This window comes from Synchiropus splendidus, chromosome 10, assembly GCF_027744825.2.
Source record: "Synchiropus splendidus isolate RoL2022-P1 chromosome 10, RoL_Sspl_1.0, whole genome shotgun sequence".
In the NCBI taxonomy this organism is placed as follows: domain Eukaryota; kingdom Metazoa; phylum Chordata; class Actinopteri; order Syngnathiformes; family Callionymidae; genus Synchiropus; species Synchiropus splendidus.
The window spans coordinates 20,846,135-20,874,093 of record NC_071343.1 but is presented as its reverse complement, the minus strand read 5'-3'; the positions used below and the strand labels follow the sequence as shown (position 1 = coordinate 20,874,093).

At 42.0% G+C, this 27,959-nt stretch overlaps 1 protein-coding gene across 4 annotated transcripts in view; it reads right to left on the bottom strand.

Moving 5' to 3' along the window:
• The window catches only part of itga4 (integrin alpha 4), a 38,974-nt gene extending 11,032 nt beyond the window's left edge, over window positions 1-27,942 (bottom strand). The window contains exons 1-24 of one of the 4 annotated variants that reach the window (XM_053877181.1): window positions 27,582-27,942; window positions 26,238-26,570; window positions 23,721-23,909; window positions 23,205-23,329; window positions 20,593-20,693; window positions 19,672-19,804; window positions 18,755-18,822; window positions 18,133-18,265; window positions 13,606-13,691; window positions 13,471-13,533; window positions 13,251-13,391; window positions 11,683-11,791; window positions 9,209-9,303; window positions 9,054-9,144; window positions 8,928-8,973; window positions 7,183-7,337; window positions 6,478-6,632; window positions 5,960-6,112; window positions 4,210-4,286; window positions 3,128-3,269; window positions 2,316-2,417; window positions 1,760-1,836; window positions 343-432; window positions 85-172 (exon numbers count right to left, since the gene is read on the bottom strand). In XM_053877181.1, the coding sequence (XP_053733156.1) occupies window positions 85-172; window positions 343-432; window positions 1,760-1,836; window positions 2,316-2,417; window positions 3,128-3,269; window positions 4,210-4,286; window positions 5,960-6,112; window positions 6,478-6,632; window positions 7,183-7,337; window positions 8,928-8,973; window positions 9,054-9,144; window positions 9,209-9,303; window positions 11,683-11,791; window positions 13,251-13,391; window positions 13,471-13,533; window positions 13,606-13,691; window positions 18,133-18,265; window positions 18,755-18,822; window positions 19,672-19,804; window positions 20,593-20,693; window positions 23,205-23,329; window positions 23,721-23,896 (2,406 nt within the window). In that variant the 5' untranslated portion in view covers window positions 23,897-23,909; window positions 26,238-26,570; window positions 27,582-27,942. Of the gene's footprint in view, window positions 1-84; window positions 173-342; window positions 433-1,759; window positions 1,837-2,315; window positions 2,418-3,127; window positions 3,270-4,209; window positions 4,287-5,959; window positions 6,113-6,477; window positions 6,633-7,182; window positions 7,338-8,927; window positions 8,974-9,053; window positions 9,145-9,208; window positions 9,304-11,682; window positions 11,792-13,250; window positions 13,392-13,470; window positions 13,534-13,605; window positions 13,692-18,132; window positions 18,266-18,754; window positions 18,823-19,671; window positions 19,805-20,592; window positions 20,694-23,204; window positions 23,330-23,720; window positions 23,910-24,026; window positions 25,000-26,237; window positions 26,571-27,581 lie in introns of those variants that run through there. The other 3 variants (XM_053877182.1, XM_053877180.1, XM_053877183.1) reach the window with 3 other exon arrangements.
• Window positions 27,943-27,959: the final 17 nt, after the last annotated feature.

Below are 27,959 nucleotides of genomic sequence, written 5' to 3'. Positions count from 1 at the left end.
GATGACGCTATGTCAACTGGTGCTGGGATGTTGCCATTGCAGGAAGAGCAGAGTGGCGTGTGGATGATTGAAATATTGATTTACCTTGAAAGTGTAATTCACGTTTTCTGAGTAACAGTCAATTGGAGTCAAGTCGTCGTCCCCAAACACAAAGGAAGAAGGGCTCACAAATCTGCAACAAAAAACATCACTGAAAAAGACTAGAATCCATGAGGTTCCTGAGGAACCTGGGACGTGTGATCAAAAGGTATTTGGGAGAAAAGCAATGTGGGAACAGTCACACAGTGCTCACAGCCTCAAGAGTCACGACCGATCATCGCTAGAGGAAGGAGTCAAACTCACCCGTGAATGTTGATGTTTACTTCATCCTTGAGAGGAAGTGTCAGACTGACTGAATTGTCATGAAGATACTCCTCCCTCTCAAAGTTCTCACTGAAAGAACAGGGGATGTCATCACTACGAGGTATTTTTCTTTTCTGTAGTGCATTAAATACGGTCACTGTTATAACTCCAGTAAGTCAGTTCATCAAACAGAAGTAGAATAAAGTTCCTTTTGAATTTAGAAGGTCATTTTACTTTATTTTCATGTGGACTGCTCATCCACTAGAGGTTGCTGTGGGAGAATGAGGTGAAGTAGTAACTGGCCTAAAGTGGCTACAAAAGTGGTTTTAGCTATTTTCATTTCCCCTCATTTAAAGATGTAAGATCATTTACAGTAGAATAAAGAGAAATGTATATGTACAATAGGATGCCCCAACAGGACACTTGGGGCTGAGATAGATGCCCAGCACAGGTGGTGCTGTCATAGCAGATATTTTGGAATTTACCACTTATGTATTTGTCCTGATATGGTTGAATATTATATGGACTGAAAACCATCAACTTCATATTAAATGAGTTGATGATCTGACAGCTCAAGTCTGTGGAAAAGGCCTGTCGGGATCACCAGGAGAGAGTCTTTCAAGTTGACCTAAATTAAGCTCAGTGCCACCAGCAGGGCAAAACAATTTTTGGACCAGCTTCACATCATAGTATCAGGTTATGGCAAGTCATTCCATGATAGTATCATGTTATTTCATGATGATGGCAGCATTCGAGTACCACCAGGTTGGCTGGCGAGATCTAGCCGACCTGTCGGTCATTGTAAATAGTGATGGCCAAGGTGGACAGAAGGCGAAGGCTCTGGAAGAATGAGACTTTTGTTACATACCACATGACGTCCACTTATGTTTTAATATTCATGATCTGACATACATTTTATTGCAGTGATGTACACGATTGAGATACGCCTACTGTAGTTTTATACTTTACTTTCTGTTGCACCTTCCTTGTAGTATTCCTTCAACTTGAACTACCAGATTAGTCATGAACGTTTTTTTGCTTCCATGGGGTTATGGATTAACTCACTTTACAGTGATCTACAGTGACCTCCGGTGACAGGCGCGTGTCACTGCATGACAGCAGGCAGCCACTCATAGTCACTCACCATATTACATTTGCCACCATGCAGTAGTGCAGACTAACAAAAACAGTTTCTGTTCAGCATCAAATTCACTGCTAACCTCATTTCCGCTTCTTCAAACTGCACAACTATTTTATGAACAACAAGAAATTACATGTTGCCTGCAGGCCAATGCAACAAGGCGGCACTGTCATTTCTGCCCGAGAAACAAGGCACAAGAACCACCAGAGCATCTGCTCTCTGTCGCACCTCCCTTGGCCATCACTTAAATGGGCCAATGCTAAGCTGTGTTTATACCTGCTGGTGTTCAGTTGAATGACAACGTCTCCTGGTGTGGAGTTCTGATTGACGTCAAACAAAAAACTCAGGTTTACCTGCAAGATGGAAAGCATATTTATGAGAGTCCAGCATTGTCAAAACAATGTTCTTATATATATATATATATATATATATATATATATATATACATGACACAAAGAAGAAACTCAGGGAGGCATTGTTGCAACCTTTGACCTACAGACCAGGGGACAAACAACTGAGACTGGAACTGATCACCCACAGACAGACTCTGCCTTTGGCTGGGCCCCTTCGCTCCACCCCATGAAAGGAATTACATATATAGCCATCTCATAGTTTTCTTTCATGAGATTATGAGTTATAGATTGTTTCATTGTTTTGTACTTTCTTTTGGAAGAAGAAGGATGCAAAGATTTTTTGGGGGTGGTTTGTTCTGAAGGGTTCCTGCTGGTGTGTTCCTCCACCTAACTTCATAGAGAGTATAATGATAATATTGTATGTCAGAAGGGTGTCAGTATGTCAGAGATCATCAGCCATGCCTGTGTAGGCAGTTTACCTGAGAGTAGGTTGGAAGGACAAGACTGGAAACACCACAATCCAAGTAGACAGTTGAGCTGTTGACTGCCTTGGTAACATCACAAGTGACCATGTTGTCCTCCTGCACACACCATAGAAACAAAACAATTCTAGTGTTATATGGGGGTATTATCTGATGGCAACGTGTTGCGTTTATTAATGTTGTTGTTTTATTTAATTATTTATTTTGTTTGCTTTTTAACCATAATCCAAAAACATTTTTCCCTTTATTTTTTTTTCCTCTTTCTTTCTGGGGCGGTGTGCTCAAGCTCTTTCGTTCATCACAAAAAAATAGCTTGCACAAAGTAAGGCAGGACCATGAGCCACACTATCAACAAGTAGTACAGTACAAGAATGAATTTTGGGAGGAAGATGACTCAGTTCGCATCAATGCAAAAGATGGGTGCTTGGGCACCAAACCATCCTCACTCCCATGGCAAAATATGTTGACGTCTAGAAAGCGGACTTTTGCATCCAATACTGATGCCGAAGAAGGAGAACCACATAAGGGGTGTTATACATAGCAACTGATATCTAATGTAAATCAGTGAAGTGTGATTCCAAACGTCTACCTGCTGCTACTTGAGTGCAATGTGCAATCCACACCCCCTACCTGGAAAGTTACTGGGAAAGGCAAACATTATTTAAAGCCCATGTCAATATACATCACCAAAGGAGTGAGGATGGGTTGCGCTGACAGTTGTTTACACAGAACGGTGGATAGTTTTTCTTGGAGCACTACAATGTTGCACAATGAAGACAGACAACACAACAACATTTGCATTCCCTTACATGCTGCAGCACTTTGATGAAGTGGATGTTGTCTGGGAAGCGTAGCATAAGACGTGGCAGGAACGCATCATCTCCAGCAATGACAAGCGTTGTATTGACCACAAAAGTCCGGCCCGAGCCCAAAGCAAAATACTTCTGCTCACTGATGAGAGATATTCATGTTGGAGTTAGAAGCAACATCACAGTGGATGGGAAATGAACACAGTGTTGAGTCAGATTGGCATTTGAACCCAGGATTCTTTGTCATCAGCAGATTGTGTTGAAGGTGGATTGGAGCTGCTTGGCGGAGGTTTGCGCTCTCTGGGTGCTTTTCAAGTTTAGCTTTTTCTTTTGGCCAACAGTTCTCATTATGTGAGAATACGAAAGCTTGGTCATGCAAAGGGTTGATGATACACTGCAGTTTAAGCACTTTTTAACCACGGATAACTGGTGTTTTGTGATTTTGGTTTTGAGGAAGAGGGACAGGTATTTTCCTTTCCAAAAGACCCCGCTTCGAAGGCTCTTTGGATGAACTTTGTTTTTCAAGACAGCACAGCAGCAAAAGTCTCCAATACGTCTATTAAGTTATTGATGATAAGTTGGACAGAGTCATGGGCATAAGACAGACAGGCCCTCTTATGGTTTGTCTTTACAACGGAATTTTTTAAAACATATCAACAGCTGTAAAGGTGAAGCTCAGGATTAATAGCTGTCATTGTAAGATCCAGTGATCTGTTCTTATAATGTTAAATTATCTTGAAGATGCAACCTAAAAAACCCCACTGTTTTCATTAATTCAAGCTCATACAACTTAAATGAGGGTAAGAATAAAATGAGGAAGAGAAGAGACTTCTTGGTGAGGTTTTCTAGCTGCACCAAGCAAGGCAGAGCAGCAGGCCTTCAAGAGGGTTGTGGAAGTGGTAAGTAGACTCATCGGGACCAGTCTCCGGTGTCGTGTGAGAAGCTCAGAACAAAATTTTGTTGTAATGCATAATGCACTGTCATTGTAACAATGACAATAAATAATATTGATCGACTGACGGAGAAACCTCCAAAAGTCTGAGCAAGGATAGAAATACCAGAATGCGTGTGTGCGAGATTACCTTGGCAGCACTAGCTGAGCTGACAGCTGCATATTCGTGGAGCAGTCAGTCAGGAAACAGGAACGAGCAAAAGACGTCTGCCAGAGACACAGAAGTTTGGAATTGCATTAACAATGAAAGTACTTTGAGTTTCAATACAGCCACAATTCAGTGGAGCCTTGTGTCCATCTCAAAGCCTGAGACAAATGGAAGAGTGTCAGGCAGGGCTGATGGCTCTACAAAATAAACCTGCAGGTCAAGATGACAGAACAAGAGAAGAATTACGAGACAGAGGGAACAGAGGAGGAGTTTCGTGATTCATCAATCCATTTTTAAGTTACAGAGTTCCATTTTCTTCCACAGGGGGCACAAGCCTTTTGTCCAAACATGCCCACAAGATCTCGAAGATCACGACGAGTGGTGGCTGACAGGCCAAACTATAAGGATGGATCTGGCAAAGGCTCGGAAGTCCCACAATAAATGTGTCCTCCGTGGTTCTCCCAGCGCAGATCGGACAACCCACCCCTGGTGGTCAACACTGTGGCCAGGCGGGGGTGGCCTCCAGGTCTAATCTTTGCATTCCCTCCAGTACGTTTGTTGCTTATTCAGTAGCTGAATCAGAAGAACGGGTCAGCCATAGTGGTCACTCCACTCTGTCCCAGTGCCCCTTAGTTCCCACCCTTGGTACAGATGGCAGAGGGGGAGTTCTGGGACCCCCTGAGGGGCAGGGCCATGCTGGTCCAAGTGAAGAGTACCATGAAAACTGGGACACTACACACTTTTCTGCTGAGGGCGTGAAGAATAAGGAGTCAGAGGACAGCATAGGTGAGTTTAGCAACGGACTTGTTTGAGACATGGTGTGCTCATAATAATGTTGACCCTTCAACCATCTCTACCTCGACCATCCTGTCCTTTTAGCTACATGGTGGCAGGAATGTATCCACACTCAAGGTCTTTGTGGTGGCAATTTCGTCAATGACTTGTGGGAACAGGTATCTATGTTCAATCGCCCACAAATCACATGGTTTTTGACGGGTGCTGCCAGGCTCCGGTCGCGGTCCGACCCCTAATGTCCACAGTGGGAGCTGCAAGTAGTTCTGGACGGGACCTCTGTTTGAACGTCTTTATGAAGCAGCCATAGATGTCCTTTCATTCAAGACCGCTCTCTTTTTGGCCCTGGTATCCGCAAAGGGGTTGAGTGACTATATCTATTAGTCCAGAATGTCTGTCTTTTGGAGGAGAAAACTCCTCCGTAACCCTGAGACCTAACCCAGCATTCAGGCCGACGTTATCTCTACTTCTTACGTGCTCACAGGAGTGGGGAAATCATAGCAAAATGTTTAAGTAACTCCCGGAAACAGAAAGAAAGACAAGGACACTGGTCCAGGAGAGTATCAGGCCAAAGAAGAATTTGAATTTGAAGAGAGAAAATATGGGTTAGCGGCAAGATGACAAGAGTCAGCACGAGTATTTGGCATCTAGATGTAGGGTGAAAAGAGAGGTAGAAGAGGTAAAAGGAGATGTTCGCATTTGACTGAAGAACAGACTAAATATCACGGAAGGACTAAAAGGTCTATTCATTACGGTTAGGTAGTGAAATATATTGGGAGAGGATGTATGGCTGAAGATACCAAGAAAAGTTAGATTAGAAAGACAGAAGTTCAGTTAAAGAAAAAACAAACAAATGGGCATATGGGCATGAAAAATACAACCAGTACAGCATACATGAAAAAAATAATTATTGACACGCTTAGCCAACTGTTGACAGTACCTGGTTTGATATGGTATTCCACATTCCTCGGCCTTGTTGCAGTATTGGTTTTAAAGGGTGGAATGACTTCGAGTGCAGTGTGATGGTACGTCTTTCTTTCAGACTGTAGGAAACCTCAAACTTGACAGGCGTGAAAATATCCCGCACGTCCTTCTGCAAGACAAAAAAAATAATCACCATGTGTTGAGAATGTTCGGGTGCGTGCAGACCACTATAGCTATACCTGTGAGGACCAATTCTTGGAAACACACCTCCTTGTGGGGACTTTCTTTTCACTCCCCACGAGGTCAAAGCCTCAATTTGAGGATTGAAACTTCAAAATAATTGAGTCACTATAATTTAATTTAAGTTCGGTTTAGGTCCTGGATAAGGTTAGCCATTTGTTTTCGATGCTTAGGTTTAGTGAGAGAGGCCGGGCAAAGCATTATGGCAATGAGAAGCCTCACAATGTCTCCAAAAGGATAGAAGTACAAATGTGTTTGTGTGAGTGCGGTTGTGTGCATGTGTGTGATAGTTACCTTCTGGTGAACTGTATGGGTTGTGCAACTCTGGTGACCGTGTCGTATTTTAGAATGTACACCAGTGATATTGGATGAGCCGTTCATGGTAAAATAAAATCGATGAGGAAATGACGTTTTGTGGAGTACATCGGAGGTCAAGTTGTACAGTAGCTCTGCAAAACATAAGAACACAGATTTGAAGCAAGATTAAGCAGTTCTGGTCGACTTTTAATTCCCCCTTGGTTGTAAGAATATGGTATCGGAAATATATTTCAATATTCATCATGTTGAAAAGATCATATTCGGAATTCTTAAATTATTTCAGTTTTTCACCTCATTGTTTTCTCTTCACAAATGACATCCAAGCAGGCCAGTAACAGCCATTTGGTGTATCATTCAGGCAGGGTGACAGGGTGAAGATAACATGCTCTAGAAGAGACATTAGCTTCTACCTCAGCAGTGCACAATGGTTGGCCTTTCTGGAAGAAGACCATTACGATCAGCAGTGCCAGCAAAGCTTCAGCTTTCCTTAACTGCCAGTACAGCTTGGTTCCATGTTTGGAGCAAGTCTAGCCACATACTCTGAGAAACGTCTGTTCTGCCTCCATGCATTTCTGAGCCCTGCCCAGCACTTTCAGACAAACATTCGGGCTATAACTGCAGTCATTCACTTTCGCCAATTCTGAAACAACTTAGGAATATATACAACCAGCTCAAATGTACCTACGACTCCTTTGAATTGCCTGGAGGTGACTTTGAAGCAAACGACAACATCAAAGCAAACCACAGCCATCTTGTGTTCCTGACACAGCGCCACCTGCTGATCGATCTGGGGCGGCAGATTCAGAGACACCTCCAGCCGGATCACTGGCCGAGACCTGCCGGTTTCAGGAAAAATTCAAAGATAAGTAATTTCTCAGTAATCTCTCTGTTGAGTATTAGCTCATGGTGTTTGAAATGGAATGAAAAAGGGCATCAAGACATAAAGATGAACGTCTTTCCAAACAAAACGTAATCCTAAAACATACCAAACAAAACCATAATCTGAGCACTGTAGCTGGGTTTTTTTTTCATGCTATTTTTATGTAGACAAAGAGTCACAAATTTGGTCTCAATCTACAGCATCTTTGCTAATATAATCCATCCACCTCAGTTTCCTTCAGTTTCTGAAAGAATTGTTATGCTGACACCTGAGCTGTTTACTGTGAATTCGGAAGTGCATCCAACTAGTCATTCAAGTAAAGACCACGTTTAATCACAACAACCTCCACATACAGTAAAATATCTTCGCCTGCAGCAACTGCTCAGGTCCTTCCCAGTAAAACTGCATATTTCAGTGTGGCCTTACATTTTGGTGGGCCTAAGAAGACACACCAGTGAGGCAGATGCATTACCTTGGCCAAGGTGCCCACGAAGAGATTTAGACAATATTTGGTCGAAATAGACCATGTGTGTAGAAAGAAAAAGTCTTGGAACTTTGAGTTCGCCTTATGAAAAACGGGAGCAAGGACAACAGCTTTGGGTTCACGTGTTTGCTCTGCCCCTGTTTTTACTGATTGCATCGTGAGAAAACACAAAGGGGATGGGTTGGTTCACATGTAGAGGAAATATGAATTTCCTCTAAATGATAACAGCAACTGTTATTTTTTCACTTCACATAATGTATTCAGTGACAATTTTCATTTTTGTGTATTCACACAGACACTGTGAAACAAAACGAATGTGAAAGAAGACCAAAAAAGGTCGTATTATCTTACATTTTATGGAGTATTTACTTCATTTGTCAATAGCGGCCGATGTGGACACAAGTTACTTAGAGTTACAAAATACAGAGGCAACGTGGGCCCTGATTCATTTCAGGGCCAAGAATGAGCTGGGGTTTTTAAAGAGCTAGCAGGCGTGATGGAATGTTATAGCATGTTCCTCAAGATTTAAATGAAATTGAATCCCATTATTTCAACCAATTGTTCTCAGGCTGGACTTGTTAACAGTAAAAACTATACACAGCACTCAGCAGTATTATACAGCACTCAACCCCCAGTATATACACTACATCACACAAAACACAATGCAAACTGATTCATCTCTCTTAACACCATGTATAAGATCAATTTGGACCATTCTAGAAAAAGCAAACAACTACTGTATAAGATTCAAATCGTACCACTTTTACCTGTATCTGTCACTTTTCTCATTTGAATAGTTGCTAATGTAGTACAGGTGTCCAGCTATCAGTGCATTCACATGAATTAACATTATTTAGATGCAATAATGTGCACCTTTTAAAGGTAAAACGACACATGTACACAAGTTAACTGCAATAATGAATTTACATTTTTTGTTATTCAATCAATACGTTTTCGAACTTTGCCAAATTCCTTGACAAAATCAAACAATTATTGAAATCAATCCTGATAACATACACTATACCAGCAACCAACTGTGTACTGGGACATTACTGACTTTACCTGAGGATGACTGCAGAGTCTGAGAGAAAAGCCCCGACAGCCACATCTATGAGAAAGACCAGATGTGACTGTCTTCACAGACAAGAACCAGATAAAGTCACTTAAGTGAATCTGTAGTGCTATTACCCTGGTAGCCGTTCCCATCTATGTCAATGCCGGAACTCAAAGACTGGCCAAACATCATGAGTTTCCGACCCAGCGTGGACCCAGAGATTCTCTGAGAACACAAAAATGCTCAAGAAGAAGGTCACCTTTACGTGACGTGTCAGCGTGGGTTGTACCTGAGATGGTGTGGGGGAGATTCCTTCTTTCATACCATTGTAGATGTAGACGGCTCCTTTCAGCTCATCCTCGTGTGGAGCCCCGATTGCCACCTCTGCACGCATACGTATCATTTATGTGTCAGGAATGTGAGTTCAACAATTAAAATGAAGATTTGTACATCTGGTGGGTGAATTTCTCAGCTTCAGCGAAGCATATTTTTGTGACTGTAGTTGTTCAGCCAGAAGGAAAATGGCTTAAAGGGGGGAAGAATTGATTGTAATCCAATAAAAAAAAGATATTACCACAAGGGATACTTCACACAGATGAGATTTTTTTTTATGCTTAATTCATTATTTGAATTTTTTCAACCTCAAGTGAAAGGTGGCCTATCGTCCCTGTCCAGATTCCTTTCTCTGTGGAAGTTGGTTCCATTGTCATGCCACAGTGAACGGTCAGGTATGAAGACTTTCACAAGATTATTTAAACTTTCGCCAACAGAATAATAATAATCAGTTTTATATAGTGCTTTCAGTATACAGTCAGAAATTCGCTGAGTGGTTACACACACATTGCTCTACATTGAGCAGAGAAGCTGAGAGAAATTGGTCATATTGTTCAACATGTCATTTTAATGCAAGACAATATTGACAATGGTCATAACAGGACTCTGACATTGTCATTACAACAATATCTAATATTCATCAGACCGTAGATTCCAACGTTATGTCATGATCAGTTTCTATTTTCGTTTTGTTGGAACTCCTTCTGTTTTCTCCAAAGAGTTTGACTCTCGCATATGGTGCAAACCAGGAGCTAATTCCATGAGATCAGGACACCTGTGCTAAACACATGCTGGTAACTTGCTTGGCTTCTGTCTTGTATTCTTGGTTGCTATTTCTTTGTGATTCATATTCTGGTGACTGAGTTGTGTTATATTGTTTCCAGGAGCACGTTCCCACAGTTCCTGCGCTTTCTGTTTCTTCCTTATTTGCTTGTTCAATCGGGTGTAAGTTGGAGCAGAAGTTACATGCACTTGAGCTCCACGTGGCTCCTGACACATTTCATAGATCTAGTTTTATAGTTTGCTCCTTTGCGTTGACGTCATTCAAATAATGTCAGAAATATAAACTCCATTTGGCACTCTGCCTTGCGTTGGTTAGCTTGTTAGAGAAGTAGAGACCCTCTCTCCGTGATCACATGCCACCTAATGAGTTTTTGACCAAAGCAAGGTCTTACTACATTGATGAACTGTCCATCTACCACAACTCTGACTCCACCTCCACTCCTGAAATGATCAAATATTTCTCCCGCAAAGTAAAACATAAATACTTATGACAATATCGATTACTGCAGTTCACAACCAACCAACCCATCCTCACATCCCATGGCGTCATATATTGTTGTTGTGGACTTTTCTGTCCTACACTGACGAAAAAGGCAGCCTTCAGCATAAAAACGGTGGCGCATGGAGCATCGCACACGGGTGCGCCTCATGTGGGGAAGGCTCAAGGAGCATTGAGGGGAGCGATATAAGTATCACCCATCATCAGACACGTAGTATGTAGTCTGGCACTCATCAGGTTGAACATTATTGAAGAATAATAGATTATTCATATATCCCATTCATATATATAGGATTCAATATCTCAGTCCAGGAGGAGCAAAAGCGAGAGATCGTGATTTGTGTACTCGCAGCAGTGGATTTGTACACTTGCAAAATATGTATTTGAGGACTTCTAACTGTTTATTTCTGAATTGCAGGAAAAAAACTTCTTCATGTGCTCAACTCATAGAATGTTTTTTTTTGTCAATTCAAATGTATAGGTTACGCATACTCAAATTTCCTCCTCTGAGACTACAAATCTATTTTGCACCCATTTTATGTTTGTAGAAGGTTCCATGATAGTAATGAGCAGCACATGTCATGTGAGAAGTGTTTGGCAGTTTGCAAACGTCACCTTTCAACTCAGATGTGAGGTCTAGATACATATGTAGAGGATAGTGTAGGAAGAGAGGCATACACAGCAGACAACTTTGGCACTCTACGTACTTCCATCCCTCACAAGTGTGTAGAGTAAAAGACAAATTAATCAGCCTGGGCTAGTTCCAACTGCACTTGTGAGCTAGAAAACAAATAATGCAACTTCACGGTGGTCATCTGATGCAGCTCCTTGCGGGAATAAAAAGAACATTTTAGAGCTTTCAGGTTTATTTCGACCCCAGTAAATTCTGAGCACACTCCAGTGAGCCCTTTCCTGACTGAGCATAATTACAGGACACCTTCAGTGGCTGAGATCAGTCTTGAACTTCATGACGCACTTTCACAGTAACCATCATGGGGCGTGTGTGTGAGACGGCAGAGAGCGTAAGATAGCAACGAGGAGTTGTTAAAGTGATAAATGCTTGTTATTCACAATGTGTTTGTAAGATTGTTGAGTCTTTGGGCAACTAAACAGGCTGGTCTCCGCTGAGTTAGTACTGAAATCCTCACCAGGATAGCCGTCATCATCCAAGTCTCCAATGTTAGCGATGGCCTCGCCAAATCGAGCTGCGTAAGAGTTCCTGCCAGTCAGGTGGAACTCCGCCTCCTCTAACTTTGCCTATGGAAAATTTGATGCAAAGCAAAAAGAGAATGAGTGACACTTGGCCAGAACCAACTTTACCGATTACAATGTGTAGGTCTCCTTGGAATAGTACCCACTAAAGAAATCACTATTGCATTTGTGTATCACCTGCCTGTGATGTGATACTGATCTCAGTCTCAATTGAAAATGCTGCATGACACAAATGATACAATAGCAGGTTATGTGTCAAGTGTCCACACTGAATTTTCTTCTTCTTCATTCATTTCACTAAACAACACTGAACAAACTGTTCTATTGCCCCGGAGTCATTCCGTCTCATACTAAATCACGCTGTTATTCCTTGCAGTCTTTAGCCACCACCCGAGCAGGAATGCTAGTTTTCTCTACTCTGTTTTCTCCGAACACTGAATGAATGAAACAATGTCACGACGTCACTGCCGACCAAAAAGAGTACTTAACCCAGTGGGGAACCGGGAGCAGTTCCAACCAAAGACTGGTACTGACCCAGACCACCCACAGTGTAAACACAGCGTAGTGGTCACCTGTTAACTAGCGTCCAGTTAGGAACGACACTCCTGAATAGACCGATTTGAGGGCCTCACAATTGAAGTTACTGTCACACCAAGGCAAAATACTGAAGAATCGTTTTTATAATTAATTATATAAAATAATGTTCTTATACCTACAGCATGAATGTTACATATACTGTAGATCAGGGGTGGGTTGTTGTTTAACTGTGTTGCTGAAAACAGCCACATCCTACAAATAGGTAAGGCTCACCTGAACAGCTGGTCACGTGACTTAGCGGCTGCACAGCGGTTAAAGCACATGCTTGTGTCACAATGTTTCTCTTGTGCATGTATTTTAAAAACTCATACATTTTACCGTGATCCTCCTCGAAATAACAAGCTGCGTAGATAGAAATGTGTCAGCCATTTATTTTACTCATATATTTTCTTATGATGCTCATGCTACCAATAACGTCGCCCTGGTTTGTGTGTGTGAGCGACGCTGCAGACTGAAGCGTCTCATCTTCACAATCTACATGTAATAGGTGAAACAAATGCCATACGTTTAGTTTAGGGAATGACAAAGTAAAACGTGGAACTAAGTCATGTATATCGTGTTGATCGTGGATCTGATGACGGTCCAAGTCTTAGGACCGCAACTCACAGCGGCACTGAACATGCAAGGTTTATTGTTTATGTTGCAAAGTTAAGCGCAAGTCAAAGTCTCTGAACAATATTTTGACATCTCGCCAGAATAGCTCTTACTTTTTTGCATTATTTGCTGTATAAATGATCATCTCAATAGCAACTTGACCAAACTCGCAGCCAGTTCGGCGGCTCATTTGGTGAAGAGCTGCATGAAACTGGGGAAAGAGCCGCGGGTTTCATATAGACTGTCAAGCGTCTCAGGCAGACAGTATTGGAACCTGTAAAACTAGGGAGATTAAGTCCTCATGTATCCTCACCTTTCCCTTGTTTATGTAAACATGCACTCTGCCCTCTTCCATGGTGGCACTGGTTGCCATCGGAGCACCCACCAACAGATCAGACAGGCCGTCGGCATTCACATCCACGGCACACACACTGGAACCGAAGTAAGATCCCAACTACGCATGAAGATAACACACATACTTAAATCATGAATGACAGCGTTCTGAATCTGAACAGTTGTGAGTTAATGCTGACCTCTACACCGGTGACATCAGAGATCACTCGCAGCATTGAGCCGTCCACAGAGAAAATAAAAACCTGCAAGCACACAAACAAACAGTTTTCAATAACTATAACAAACAACTTCAGCACAGTTGGAGAGGTTCCTACCTTTCCCTTCTGGTTGTACTGTGGAGCTCCGCCCACCATCTCAACACTGCTGGGACTCAGAAAGTGACCAGCAGCAACAGAGTAACCTGAAACAAAATTTTGGGTTCAAATGTCTGTGAATAAAACTTCTTCTGGTGACATTGTCAAGATCAACAGAATCCCATTCAACATTATATACATTCTTGTTGTGGGAAGGTTTGATGTGGTCAGTGAGAGGAGCCCCTCCCGACCTGCTCTTATTTATGCTTTAGCACTTCTCTCTCTCGTCCAGGACTGGGGGTGGTTCCTCTGTTATTGGATGACTTTGAGCTCAGAGGCAATTTTTCTGGATGTAAATATTATTCTGATTGTCCAAACAAATAAGTAAATTCCATAGTCTAACATGAGTTCTGATGCTGTCATTAAGGAAAACAGGTCTGTGGAGACATAAAAGAATGGAGAAAGATAAAAAGCAGTCACTTTAATTTTTGAGAAAACGCACATCAATGAGCTAAAATGCCACAGTAGGCAGTGAGCACACACACCAGACTCCAACCACTCACCCCCCTTCTTAAAAGCAAATCCGATGTCAAACAAGTGTAGCCACCAAATTGGCTCAGTGGGTCAGTTTGGCTTGGGATGACCACTGTTGATCATGTCAAACTACAATATATTTAAATGTTTGAATTAAAATTTCATATTTTCAAATAAAGGTCAGCATCCACACTACGTGCACACACTGAAACCAAAAGGAAAATACGTATTAAACCTTGAGATGTATATGGGGTTATGGTGACGTCAGTCAGAGTGGGAATCATCATTGAGTAAAACAAACTTTCAGACTCATGATTTACTGATATTCCTGTTCAGTAAGAATGGAGCGAAAAAGTTCCTTGAAACTAATGACGACAGCTAAATAGCAACATGTTTAAACTTTACACAACATTATTAGTGAACTACCATATAAAAGGCTGTAAATGTGGTATGTCACATAGCATTAATGTAGATCCAAAAAAGAAAAACTTCATTCTCAAATATATATTGATATTTTTCGTGACAATGTTAAATATCGATATTTGTGCCCAGAATCCTTTCACTTGGCTAGAAGGCCTGACAATGAAACAATTTAGTTCCCCAAAAGATGACTGTCATAACCTGTTTTGGCACCTTGTTATTGCACATAAACTGCTTTGTATATTTGTAAAGAGAAATTTACACTATTGATAAATACATAAACACAGCCACGGTCAGCACTTTGACCAAATGTCTGTAGGAAATCAAGATTTGCATTTTTATTATTTAGTTTTAAATGAATAAATCCCATCACAATCTAAATCAGACAAAGAATGGTGATATAAACCAGAATCAGAATATAAATGGAGTTGGCACCCAGTTATGGACGGGGACAACACCTTTGGATTGGCAGACTGGGGTGGTGGTCCCTCTGTTCAAGAAGAGGGACCGGAGGGGATTACACTTCTCAGCCTACCTGGTAAGGTCTATTCCAGGGTCCTGGAGAGGAGAGTCCAACTGATAGTCGAACCTGGAATTGAGGAGGAGCAGTGTGGTTTTCGTCCTGGTCGCGGAACACTGGACCAATGCTCTCAATTCACTGCTCAACCTACATTCCCACCCTCATCTATGGTCATGAACTCTGGGTCATGCCCGAAAGAACAAGGTCCCGGATACAAGTGATCAAAATGAATTTCCTCTGCAGGGTGGCTGGCGCTCCCTCAGAGATAGGCAGAGGAGGTCAGTCACATGGGAGGAGCTCAGAGTGGAGCCGCTGCTCCTCCACATTGAGAGGAACCAGCTGAGGTGGGTAGGGCATCTGTTTCGAATGCCTCCTGGTCACCTCCCTAGAGAGGTGTTCCGGGCATGCCCCACTGGGAAGAGGCAACAGGGAAGACCCAGGACACTTTGGAGGGACTATGTCTCAGGGTGGCCTGGGAACGCCTCAGGGTCCCCGCAGAAGAGCTGGAGGAGGTGTGTGGGGACAGGGAAGTCTGGACATCCCAGCTCCCTGCCTCTGCGTACCAATCCCAGAGAAGAAGAAAGAAAGAGAGGGGGCGCACCCAGTCATTAGGAAAACACTGAATTTGGCCAAAAGCATGTCGTCCCAGTCTAATATAATCCTATGACATCAACAGTGGCCACGCTGAGGCAATCGGACCATCCGAGCCAATTGGGCATTTGTTTGGTATGATCCTCCTTGTTTGTTCTCCCTTGTTTCTTCTCATTGAACTTTGTTTGATCATGCAAGTAGACACTGTTTTCGTGTATTGGAGATTTGTTGCATGGACTTAGTCTATTTGTTACGAGCACTTCCTGCAACTCATGGACCTCCCATCTTAAATGACTGCAGTAGGATTTTAACAGAAGTATGTCTACAATGGCTGTTGAAGTTGGCCATTCAGTGCAGAAGTGTTTAAGACCCCAACAAGTTCCGTAATTCAGCAACCAAAACAAAGATTATAATGTTCAACATATTATAATGAGTGTTGATGTCTAACTTTAGCTGCAGCCACCAGCTATATAAATGGCTACCACCAATAAATATGCGTGAGATAATGTTTTATTCAAAGGATTTTGTGAAAATTGCATTTTTGTGTTCAGATTGTCAGTTACATTATCAGACAACAACAATTAAAAGTGATTTTTGGTTAAAAAAATGTATACTATTTTGATCATTTCAAGATGTCGCATGAAATATATCCAGATATCTGGCCTAGTCTTTTATAAGGAATAAAGCAAACCACAGACAATGAATGCTTTCAGGGTACATGACGCCTCTGATGTCAGTGTCTCGGAATTATTGTTGTTGTTGCTTATTTGGTGCAAATAGTTGGACGATCATTACACACACCAGTGGATTGAATTAAAATTGATAACTGGGAATACCCACAGTGCAAATAGAAAAAAAAAGAAATGTTTAAAATATACAACTAAATCACAGAATAAATATTTTGAGTTAACACCAATTTACAGATGAAAATAATCCATTTTCATCTGTAAGATCGACACAGGTTTCATAGCCAACCCATGTCGACACAGGACCAGCAACTAGCTCCTATATCAAAATTCTAGAACTTTGTTTAGTGTCAGTAGTGATCAGTAGTGAGAGACCAAGCAGTGTTGATGATATTGAAAAGTGATGATGTGAAATGTAAGTAGTGTGAAGCTGCTGAAAAAGTTATTGGCAGTTTACAGTCTACGCCAGATGTTACCAGAGGATGTGGAATACAACCTTTCAAGTGTGCAGATTTAGGCCTATTGAAACACACATAGGTATAAATACAAATGAAGATGAGGTGAGCACCTTCAACATGAGCCATTTTTAAGTTCAAGTCAGGTTGTTCAATGCTTTTTTTGAATGAAAAAATACGTCAGACATGTTCCCCTGACTTGTCCCGAGACCCCCACATCCAGAACCTCTGACCCACACAATCCTACACTGAGAACAGTGTTCTGCCTGCTGGAAAATAAAAAAACAAGGAATCGCCCAGCTTCGCAGCAAGCACGGTGGGCTGTCTGGACCATGTCTGTCATTTGTTGTCAAAAGAGCTTTCAAGTGAAGGACTTGATCAGATAAGTCCGTGCAGCCGTAAACAAACGTGAGCTACCATAGCCTTATTTTACTGGGTGTGCCTCCAGCTGCCTCACTAATTAGCTGCATTTCTTCCAGATGAGTGTGACCTCTCCACAGCACCGACGTGTTAGCCAAGTGTGACTGACTCCTCTGGCCTGGTTCAGAAAGGAGCAGTAGAGAAAAGGCTGCCTCAGTTCTCCCGGAACTCATGGGAAACTCTTGCTTGTTTGGCTTCATATATAAGCTGCCTTGCTAGTGAGCAGGTTTACAGCACCTGTTGGAGCACAGGTAAAACGCAGAAAGACTGACTGAGTGTCACACTATACCCAGATGAGTACTTCTTGAGTGGAAGTGTTTCTCTGCCTTTCGGATAGTTTTCGAAGGTGGGTGGGATTAATTCAGGCCGACCAATTGGAAAAGACCAAAAAGGGTCTAGCAGTCAGTTCATGGACTTTTCTTGCAATGTGACTGTCAGCATCGTCTTCTTTCTTTTTTGCTTATACTGTCAGTGCTTCCATCTCCACTGCAGAGAAGTGGGAGGAGCGACACTTAGCTTAATGTGTTGCCATGGTGAATCGTCTTATCTGAGTTCCGTTGATAAGGGCATTTCAATCCCCATGCACAAGCTCAACATGGGGTAACTGGGGTCGATCGAACAAGCTGTTAACCCCCTGTTCTGTAACTGAAAACTCAAATAAACTGTGTTGTTATTTTAGTTAGATTTAGACTATTTATCTCAGGTTGTCTTAACACAATTTAAAAAGAAGATATTCAACGTATTACAACACTGCTGCTGTTTTGGTTGCTATAGAGCAGACATGTGTGCCAACAGGAATGCAGCTAGATTTTATGCACTGATACATCATAATGTTGTGGGTACAATCACGCAACCCCTGAAGCAGGATGTGTCACTTGCACCAAAAAATAAATATGTTCCAGGGAACAGAGTTGATATTTACCCAGGTAGCTTCCAAAGCCAACGACTCGGGAGTCATCGTCTAGGTACGCTGACATCGAATTGCTGGAGGTGTTATACACCAGAAGTGATCCAGTCCAGTAAGATGTCCCGGGGGCTCCCATGATGATCAGATCCTGAGAATGAGGCCAATTCATTTTGTTATTTCAGCCCACATTATTAAGTTCATAGCATGTCAGAAGCACATTACAAGTAGCATCCGACTTAGGACCGGGATCGGTTCCGACCAACCGGTCGTAAGTCAGATTGGATGTAAGTCGAATGCCATTCAAAATAGCCGACATGAGTGTTATACAGTAGGTACTACTCTAGTGGTAGATGGCTGTGTGAGACTGAGATGCTGGGATACAGTGCTGCCGTAACTGTCGTACACGATGCCCGGCTGCTACGTGCTGCGGTGCCAGACGTTGAATAACAGACACTGAATAAAAAAATAAAATAAGTATCTGCTGGTCGTGGTCGCAAGTACGGGTGGACGTAAGTCGAGTAGGTCATCAGTTGGATGTTACTTGTATTTGATTTAATGATTACCATTTCTAAACTAATAATTCACTCAAGTGGCTAAAACAGGTTTGTAACTGTGTAAAACACACGGTTGTACTCACCTCTGTCAGGACGTTGGAAATACCTGCTTGACAGGAGCCGTAACCTTCTCCAAACTTTCGCTTATGGTCTGAAAGATACAAATATGATGACAATGTTACATTAAAAATGTGAAAAATACACTGACAGAGCTGATTGAATGCTCATTTAAAAATAATGTGAAACAAATGTATGAAATAACACATCACTTGGGCACCGGAAGGAAGTAACACACGAAATATCGAACAGAACTCTAATGCAAACAAACAACCTGGGTTGGCTCAACATTAAAAATGAATGCTTTTTTATCAGCTTTCATTAAATAAACAAGAAACAGACAGACAGACAACAGACAACAAACATTACTACATTTGGGAAAAACACTTTTCTTTCACAGTCAAAAGTATTTTTAATCACCACTGACTAATTGTAGACATCAAAACTTTGACGGCCTCATATTCAGCTGACATACTGTAATGAACGTGAATTTCTCAGCCAGATATTTTTGCTAGTTACTTCATTCAGTTGAGAAGTCTCACTCTCTAGCGGCAGGACAGATATTCACAGAACATTGCCAGGTATAGCAAAGTCAGTAATTCATCCAGGTAGCTTCTGAGAAACAGTTTCACTCATGGTGCAGAACCCAAACGTAATGCCATCAATATGATGCAAATATGACCACTTTAAGGACTGACGCTCACATCATCCATAAAGAATGAAGAACTCAGCCCAGCTGCTTATTTTTAGAATGAGTCAAATCACTCAAGTAAATGATATCAGTGATGAGTCCTCACGTATGACGAAGCCTCCGGATCCCAAGTCTGCACTGTCATTTTCTCCTTCACTACAGTGCTCGATTGGGTCCAATATCATTTCCAAAAACATCCTGTCATGATCAGGTTCGACCCTCTCTAAACAGTTACCAAGAACATCAGCTTACCGACATAGCAGGGAATTATGGGTCGAGCCTGTCCCAAATCGCTGCTGTAGCGATAACAGACTCCATACGGCAGCTTGTTGTTCTGGCTGTCTTTTTTGGAGTAGTACACATTCTTCCATCGATGAGCACAGGCCTGACACAAACAACATGTCATTATTCATTATCATCATAATAGGTAATTACACAACCACAAGTTAGAAAAGGACAGTTGTTGTTCTCGATCACTCAGTCACTCAGCGAATGCGACTGGCTGCAGGTGTGACTGTGAAGTGAGCGCTCAGTGAGCAAAGCAAATGAGAATCAGACTCCTCAGTCAAGAGGGAACAAAATTCAAACATGTAAACAATCCCAAAGGATTGGTCGTGTGTGGTTGGTATCAGTGCTTGTCATCTAGTGCCTAGATGTCCTGACCATGTCAAACGTCTTCCTCACTAGTCACAACCAAGCTGAAACACTCCTTGCACTTCTTGTTATTCTTGAGATGCCTCTCTCACTTCCTGTGTTACTTTTATTAGTTCCTGTTCTGTTCTTTTTGTGTGTGTTCCTTCGTAGCCGTGTGGTCTCCACAGCAACACTGGTGTTTCTCAGCAGCAGGTTTGGTTCACCGCATTAAGATACGCTGAAGATGACCCTTCTTTTCCATTCTAATTGTAACTAACACCAAGTCAGTCATCAATCTTTCTTTACTGTGTTTGCTTTCTGCATATTCAGCCATTTCCATCCCACTGAGGAGAAGTAGAAAGAGTGACACTTTGTTTCATATGTTGCCATGGTGAATGGTGTCATCTGCGTTCCATTGATACGCAATATTGTTTTGGTGTGCGCCCCCAAACATATGGCTCCAAAACAACATAGTTTAAGTAGCTTTAAGAAACTGTTCCACGCCTTTCCATTTTTTTCTTTTTCTTTTTCTTTATTTACCAGCACGTGTCCCCCACTCTCTGTGGGTTGTCTGGACAGACTGACTCCCAGCCACTGATGGTCACTCTCCGCCTCACAAGTTTTCCCACAGGTCCGGACATCTGCAACACAAATATTCAAAAGAGTTCACCACTGATCAACCCCTGTGAAAGTACTGTTTTTTGAGGAAGTCAGCAGGGTGTTACAGGGGTCATTTTGAACAAGGAAATCAGATGTCTACTGAAGAAAGGCATGTCAGCTGTTTTCAGTTATTATGATCATACGATATTTAAGAGTCAATTAATATGCTAAAGGTATCAACAATCCTAAACAATACAACAAAGGAGAGATGATGTGACAAGTAGATGAATTGGTGGAATATATGGACTGTCTTTTGGCATTGAAGGATAAGCCACAGCAAGTCGGCCCTCCCACCTTGACTTGTCTTCCACTCCACTCTCATGCTTCAACATATCCATGAATCTCAATAGTCATATTCCTCTTCTCCTGTTTATCATTCTTCGTCCAACATGTTCCCCTGACTCGCTTCACCACGTGTCCAAGCCATGTGCGTCTGACCTCACCAACTTTTCCTCCAAATTTTTATCTCCCCAAAGGAGGAGACTTTTAAGAAGGCTGTGTTTTCAATGTATTTGAAAGTTATGGACAGATTTGGATGAAATATTCAGGAAATATATGAAATGGGACCAGGAGCAAATACTTTAAAATTGGGCGATATGAACATTTTTGGCATTTGTGTCAAATTGGCATGTCGATACAGGATATTTCAACATTGGGTGATTGTGTTGGGGGTGGACTGAAGCTGCTTGGCTGGGAATTGCACTCCCTGAGTGCTTTTCTACTTCTACATGAGCTAGTCCCACTGATGCACTCATATTTAATGGTGGCCTTGCAACCACAGAAGACCTCAGCATCTTCAACTGTGCAGCGTCTGACTTTGCTTCTTGTCTGAGATACATCAGGAAACAGATACATGACCACAGGTCTGACTGGTGTGGCCCTCCTTCTAGCCTGGAGTTAACAGCACTTCCTGACACGCTCGTGGTGTGAATCATCGACTTCATCATCCATCAGCTACAACAGTTTTGACATTTGACATTTGTTCTGAAAAATCAGCACCATAATGACTGAGTGAGGTGTTATTGAGGTTTTCATTCATGCCTTATAGTGATGACGGTTAACATTTTAATGTATGTAGTATTTTTTATAGATGTTACTGCAGTGGTTGTTGGAGCTACCGAACCTCACCAGTTTCATATGAGCATTCACGGAACCCTCATTAGGTTACAGTGTGACTTCTGCTTTGAGAGACCAGTTGAGATATATGCGTGGCTACACCTCGGTATGTCATTTTCACAGCAAAGTCTGTTCCTTTTCTTCGTTTCATTACGTCCAGCATCTGACCACGACAGTTGACGCACGATGACTACTGAGCGCACTAAACTCCTACTGAGCTGAATGGCCAAGCAATGTAACGTAGATCATCTGTAGCCAGTGATGGCAAAGCGAGGCGTGTCATCACGAACTGACACGATGAGTTGGGTGTGTCTTGACCTCCCCGGCGGAGGCTCCGCTGAACCCCTGACAACGACTCACTGAACCCCCAGGGGTTTGATCGAGCCCAGGTTAAGAACCACTGTGTTGTAACAATGTGAAAATGTATCTAATTAATATATTTTTTAATCTCACCTCAAATTGCAGGGGAAACCCTTCAACTTGTGGTATTTCCAATTAAATGTATTATATTACTGTGGCAGATAAAAAGATTGATTCGTATAACAAAAAAAGCAGTTCATGTTCTCTGATGATTCCAAGCAACTGCAAAATGAGTCAAGGTCCGTCTGAAGTGCTGAGTTCACATGTAATAAAAAATGAAGAGCACATTTCTCAGCAACAATTGTACTGAATGCTGAACCCCCTTAAATTCAGAATTGACCCTGTTCTTCATTCATTCTTTTTTTTTCAATGAAGCTGAGCTAGCTCATTTATATTATGGAAACTAGAAGCTAATTTATAACATTAGTTTTAGATCAGATTCGATGACCACACATGAATTTTCCACAACCACGTGTCAGCACGTGACTCACTTCAAGTCACCTCTGAGTGAAAGCAAATACGACCCCACTTTTACTTACAGTTACTAATCCCAAACTCTTAAACACTTAAAATGTCGTCAATGGAAATAGTTCCATTGAATCAGTCCCCAGTGGAAATGAAAGAAACAAACAAACAGTAATATTTGAGTCCTGCACTGCATGCTGGGATGCTAAGATAGGCGGGCCTCGACCCCTCTAGCAGGAACCTCAAGTGAAAACACAACCTTCTCTGTTTGTCTTTTCTCGTCATCATTAGTTCACTGTCTTTGTGTCAGACATAAGTTCAATGAACTTGTTGAAATTGTTTATAGATATGAGCTGCTATCCTCTAAACCAAATAAAACATTAATAACGGCAACAAAACCATTTCATTTTGCAAAATCATGGGTCTACACTGTAAGTTTGGTTGGACTGAAAACATCAGCTCTAGAACTTATAGAGGTTGAGCATTCGTATTTCTCTGAAGTCTGATGTTTGAGTGTGAGCAGCAATGGGAGGAGAGATCACAGAACGCACCAGAGGGCATCAACTTGCAGCCATCAGGATCGAAAGTTGCGCTGATCCTGCAGCGATACACTGATCCTGGAGCCTGGACTGAAGCATGTGAGGAAGAGTTGTCAACAGGAGCACCAACAACCAACCTGCACAACAGACAGAGAGAGAGAGAGAGCGAGAGACGGACATGAGTGAGGAAGCTTGGCAGAGAAGATAGATGTGTAGTCTGCCGTGCCTGAATGATTTCTGTGTCTCTGGCCTCAAAGAGGTTTTGTTATTGACTACTGGCTAATTAGCATGCAGACACAAACATGCACCACACACACTCCGTACACATATAGGGACATTGAAAATGGAAGAAAGATGGTCTACAACAGGGCACGGACAGAAAAACAGCTGTTGCCCTGGTGGATAGCTGAAGATTCCGTTCAGTGCAAGCTAGAATCTTGCAGTGACCCTGGATAGCTGAGCAGTTACATGAATGGAGCAAGTAAAAGGACAGAGAGAGAACAATGAGAGAGAAATGTATTTCCACACCAGGTATGAGATCTGTTATGATGGAGCAAGACTGTGTATCCAAACATGGATGACGGGGGACCTCTAAACTCCAGACTGTGCTCCTGATCCAAACTGTAGCCAGAAGCTGGGCAAATCAGGGCCAGAACCAGAACCGGTGCCAGGAACTGTAGGAGGCTGGAAGCTACTTTGTTCATCTCACAGGACAATCTGTCAGGACAGAAGGAGGAAGGTAATCTATCAGTTAAAAAATGAAATCACAAAAGCAAACATGATAAGATGGTTATTACATGAACATTTACTTGTTATTTTAACTCTGTGGGCTACCTCGCGTGGGCACCATGTTGGTGACCCCTGAGGAGGTTACAGTTCTTGTAGGGAGACTTGCAACAGTTGAGTGTTTTTCAGATGAAAATACATCCACAGTACAAGGACACACCTCTTCATCTTTCAAGACAACAGTTATCCACAGTTAAAGAGTAACTGCATGGAGTCCATATGTTGTGTTGTCTGTCCCGTGATCCTTTGCAGGATGAACAGAAGTTATTTGTACACCCAAATGTGGAAATGAACTGAAAGACATTTCTGCCACCTTCTGCTGGAGAGTCTTTTTCAAGTATCCAGTGGTATCCCGAGTTCCTCAGGTGATGGAAGTAGACAGCACAAAGACAGCAAATGAACAATTCTGGATAGTAGACTTTGAAGACTCATAATCTTCACTGTCCTGGAGTTGTCACTGGATATTTTGTAAATTGCTCGCACTGCTCCGTAATGCATCCACCCAGTCACAAATGAAACGCCCTATTCAGATGGCATGTTGCCTGGTCATCAAGTCACAACACAGGCTAAGCTCCAGCCTTGGGTCCAAGGGCAACACTAAAACAGTAGTACTTAACAATGCTTCAAACAAACACACAGAAAATAAATAAAGTTAAAATATATGAAATCGGTTTTCTGTCCTACAGTTGCATCTGACATCTGTGGTGCTTTTTACAGGTCTAGGCAAAGTACATCAATGGACATGTGGAAATTGGAGCTGTGAAATATTGTATTGTATTGTATTGTATTGTATTGTATTGTATTGTATTGTAGTGTAGTGTAGTGTAGTGTAGTGTAGTGTAGTGTAGTGTAGTGTTGTGTAGTGTAGTGTAGTGTAGTGTAGTGTAGTGTAGTGTATTGTATTGTATTGTATTGTATTACTTGTTGTACTATACTATACTATACTATATTATATTACATTACATTACATTACATTACATTATATTATATTACATTATATTATATTATATTATATTATATTATATTATATTATATTATATTATATGAACCTATACCAGTTTTACCAAAAGGAGTAGAGTACGAATACTTGCATCAACATATGTTTTTTCTTGTATCAGGGTGATGATCACAACAAGTTTTACTGCAGTATGAACTCAAATGTAACAAAATTGTAATAAACTGACAACTGAAAACTGTGCGCTACCATAAAGTGCTATCGGTTTTCATGGTATTGGTGGCCATTCTATGAGTATGAGTCCAAGCACTCAGGATCAGACCGATACCTGATACCGGTGTCAGTCTCGCCGCATCCCTAATGTTATTACTTAAGGTGAGATTTCTATCCTGCCTTATGATGTCGCTCACCCAGGAGACACAGCAATGCTGTCATTTTACCACAGGTCCTTCACATTCACTTTGACTGAGAAATGTGGAAAGGCATCTTGTGCTTGCTCATGTGTTGGCTTTTCAAGAACCCAACGTGCTTTTGAGTTAGGGTTTAACAAAAACCATGGCAAATCACACTCTGTGGGAAACTTCATCCACAATGCTGGTGTTCAATTTTTCATTGAAGAACGTTGACTCAGAAACAGAGTGTTATTCAAAAGCAGCGCTGGGCGTTCACATAGTAGCACACACAGTACATGTGCCACCATGGAAGACACAAGACACAGTCTTGCCATCCCCTTTACACAAGTCACAGCCCCACCAGTCACCTTCATGTGTTAAACATGCTTCAAACCACAACTTCCCACTTCGCTGGGTGCAAAAGCAAACTTGTGTTTGTATTACACCATACTGTGACATTTCTAATCACGTTCAACTATTGAAATAGCTGCTTCTATTTCCTTTGTGTGCTCATGTGATTCTTCCATAGTGAACATTTATATTGTGTTGACTGATGTTTTTCAGCACAAACAATACCAGAAAAATATGACCAATACCAGATTACCCTACTGCTTATCAAATAGCAGAAAGGAGTACTTGACCTATGTAAACTGTTAGGGTGTTAATCATGTTTGCTTGAGATAACCAGGTTGTTATCTCCAGATGATACACCATCTGCCCCAGGGATGCAGTTCCAAAAGGTAACTTCTAGATAGGGGTTAGAGAGGAGCAGGGGGCTGCGGTCACTCCTGAGGACCGCTCACCCGCAGCTGAGAAGTTACTGTGATCACGCTTAAAACCATTGTCATTCACATGAATAACCAACCAGATACACGCGACAAACATGAAACAGCAGCAGCATGGGAACGGTACCGGTGCGGGTAGAAGTCGCCTCTTCCAGATCCAGATGTTCTCTCGCCACTGTCACCAGCCAGCAGCCGTCCACACAGCGCCAGTGTCCTCAGGACGCCACAAGTGGTTCCGAGGAGCCGCGAGAGTTTGATGGCGCGGATACAGGGGGAAAAAAACTCCGAGACAAGTCGTTGACAGTTGAGTTGAGAGGACTAGAGATGAAGCACGTAGACCCTCCTCCGAGCGCATGCACGAGTAACGACGTTTCCTCTTCAGCGCGCCAAGCACACGCGCGTCTTTTGGGTGTTTCCTCTCTCCCAATCAAACGCTGTCCCTCTGAAATAGGGACCTAGCCTGAAAAAAAAACCGACTATATATGTACATATAGACACACACACACGTTATATATATATATATATATATATATATATATATATATATATATATATATATATATATATATATATATATATATATATATATATATATATATATATATATATATATATATATCTCCATGTTTTTTTTTCATGTTCCATTGTCAATTTTCTTCATCTTGTCTTTATTTGTCATGGGGAGATTAACACCAAAAAGTAAACATGCTCACTTCCCTTCCCCTTGGATGGTAGAGTGGTGGTTGCCAGTTCAATCCATGCTTCTGACATGTTGGTGCAGTTGTGTCCCTGAGCTGCGTCATGGCGCGCTGCATCGCCACCTACTGTCGTCAGTGTGTGAGTCACTGCACTTCTTACTGCCTATTGTCTGCGTATTTAACTCGCAGTAGCCAAGTAGGTAATGTTCTGAGTTTGTCCGTCTGTCTTTCTGTTAGCAAAATTAATGAAAGAAATTCAGAGATGCTGATAGTGAGGCTTGATGACGCGGAACAGAGGTTTCAACTTAGGTGGTGTCTCTATCAGGTCACTATCTGGATCCAGGAATCTTCTGGGGGATTTGGCCCACCTCTTAAGATAGTCCTGCAGCCGCATGCTGAGTTCAGTGCCAATGCAACACGTGGCTTAACAAAACATATCACGCAATGTAATTACTAAAACAACATCGATGCAGCCTTGGTGCCAAAATGAAAAATCGATTTCATGAGCAAAAGTAAGCAGCTTGTCATTGCTTTGTTGTACATGTTCATTCTGGTCGAAATGTGTCTGAAAACACTCAGTTGAACTGACAAATGATTGCCACACACCAAACCAGTCCTGATCTCAGTCACTCAGTACAAGTCACCAGATGGTCATGGCAGATTAAAGGTCAGATGTCACAAGGTACAGGAGGTTGAAGGAGACAGAAGATGTCAAGCAGTTCAACTTAATGTCAGACACAATTCAACACCAGTGTAAGCAAAAGCTTTCTCACATGGGCAGACGTGAGCGGTCAGGCTGTAGTCATGTGACCTCTCTGGGTTCCTCTGCTGTTTGTGCTGTCTTCAAGATGACCTCCCTGTGGCCGAGAACATTGAGGGCTTGTTTGTCTTAAATGCCTGTAGCATGGTTACTCATCAGACGTCCGGCAGTGTTGAGCCACTCTTTTGCCCCATGCACATACATGAAGAAAAACACGGAAGGGTTTCAGAAAAAAACTCCAACTGTCTTTTGCAATACAAATGACAACGTCAGGATTCACTGGAACAGTGAGAGACGTCTAGGAAATGTGTTGATCTCAAGAAGACAACTACAAAGTAACACACTCATACAAATTCCAGTGAAGAGCGCTCATCACCCATCTGCCAATAGT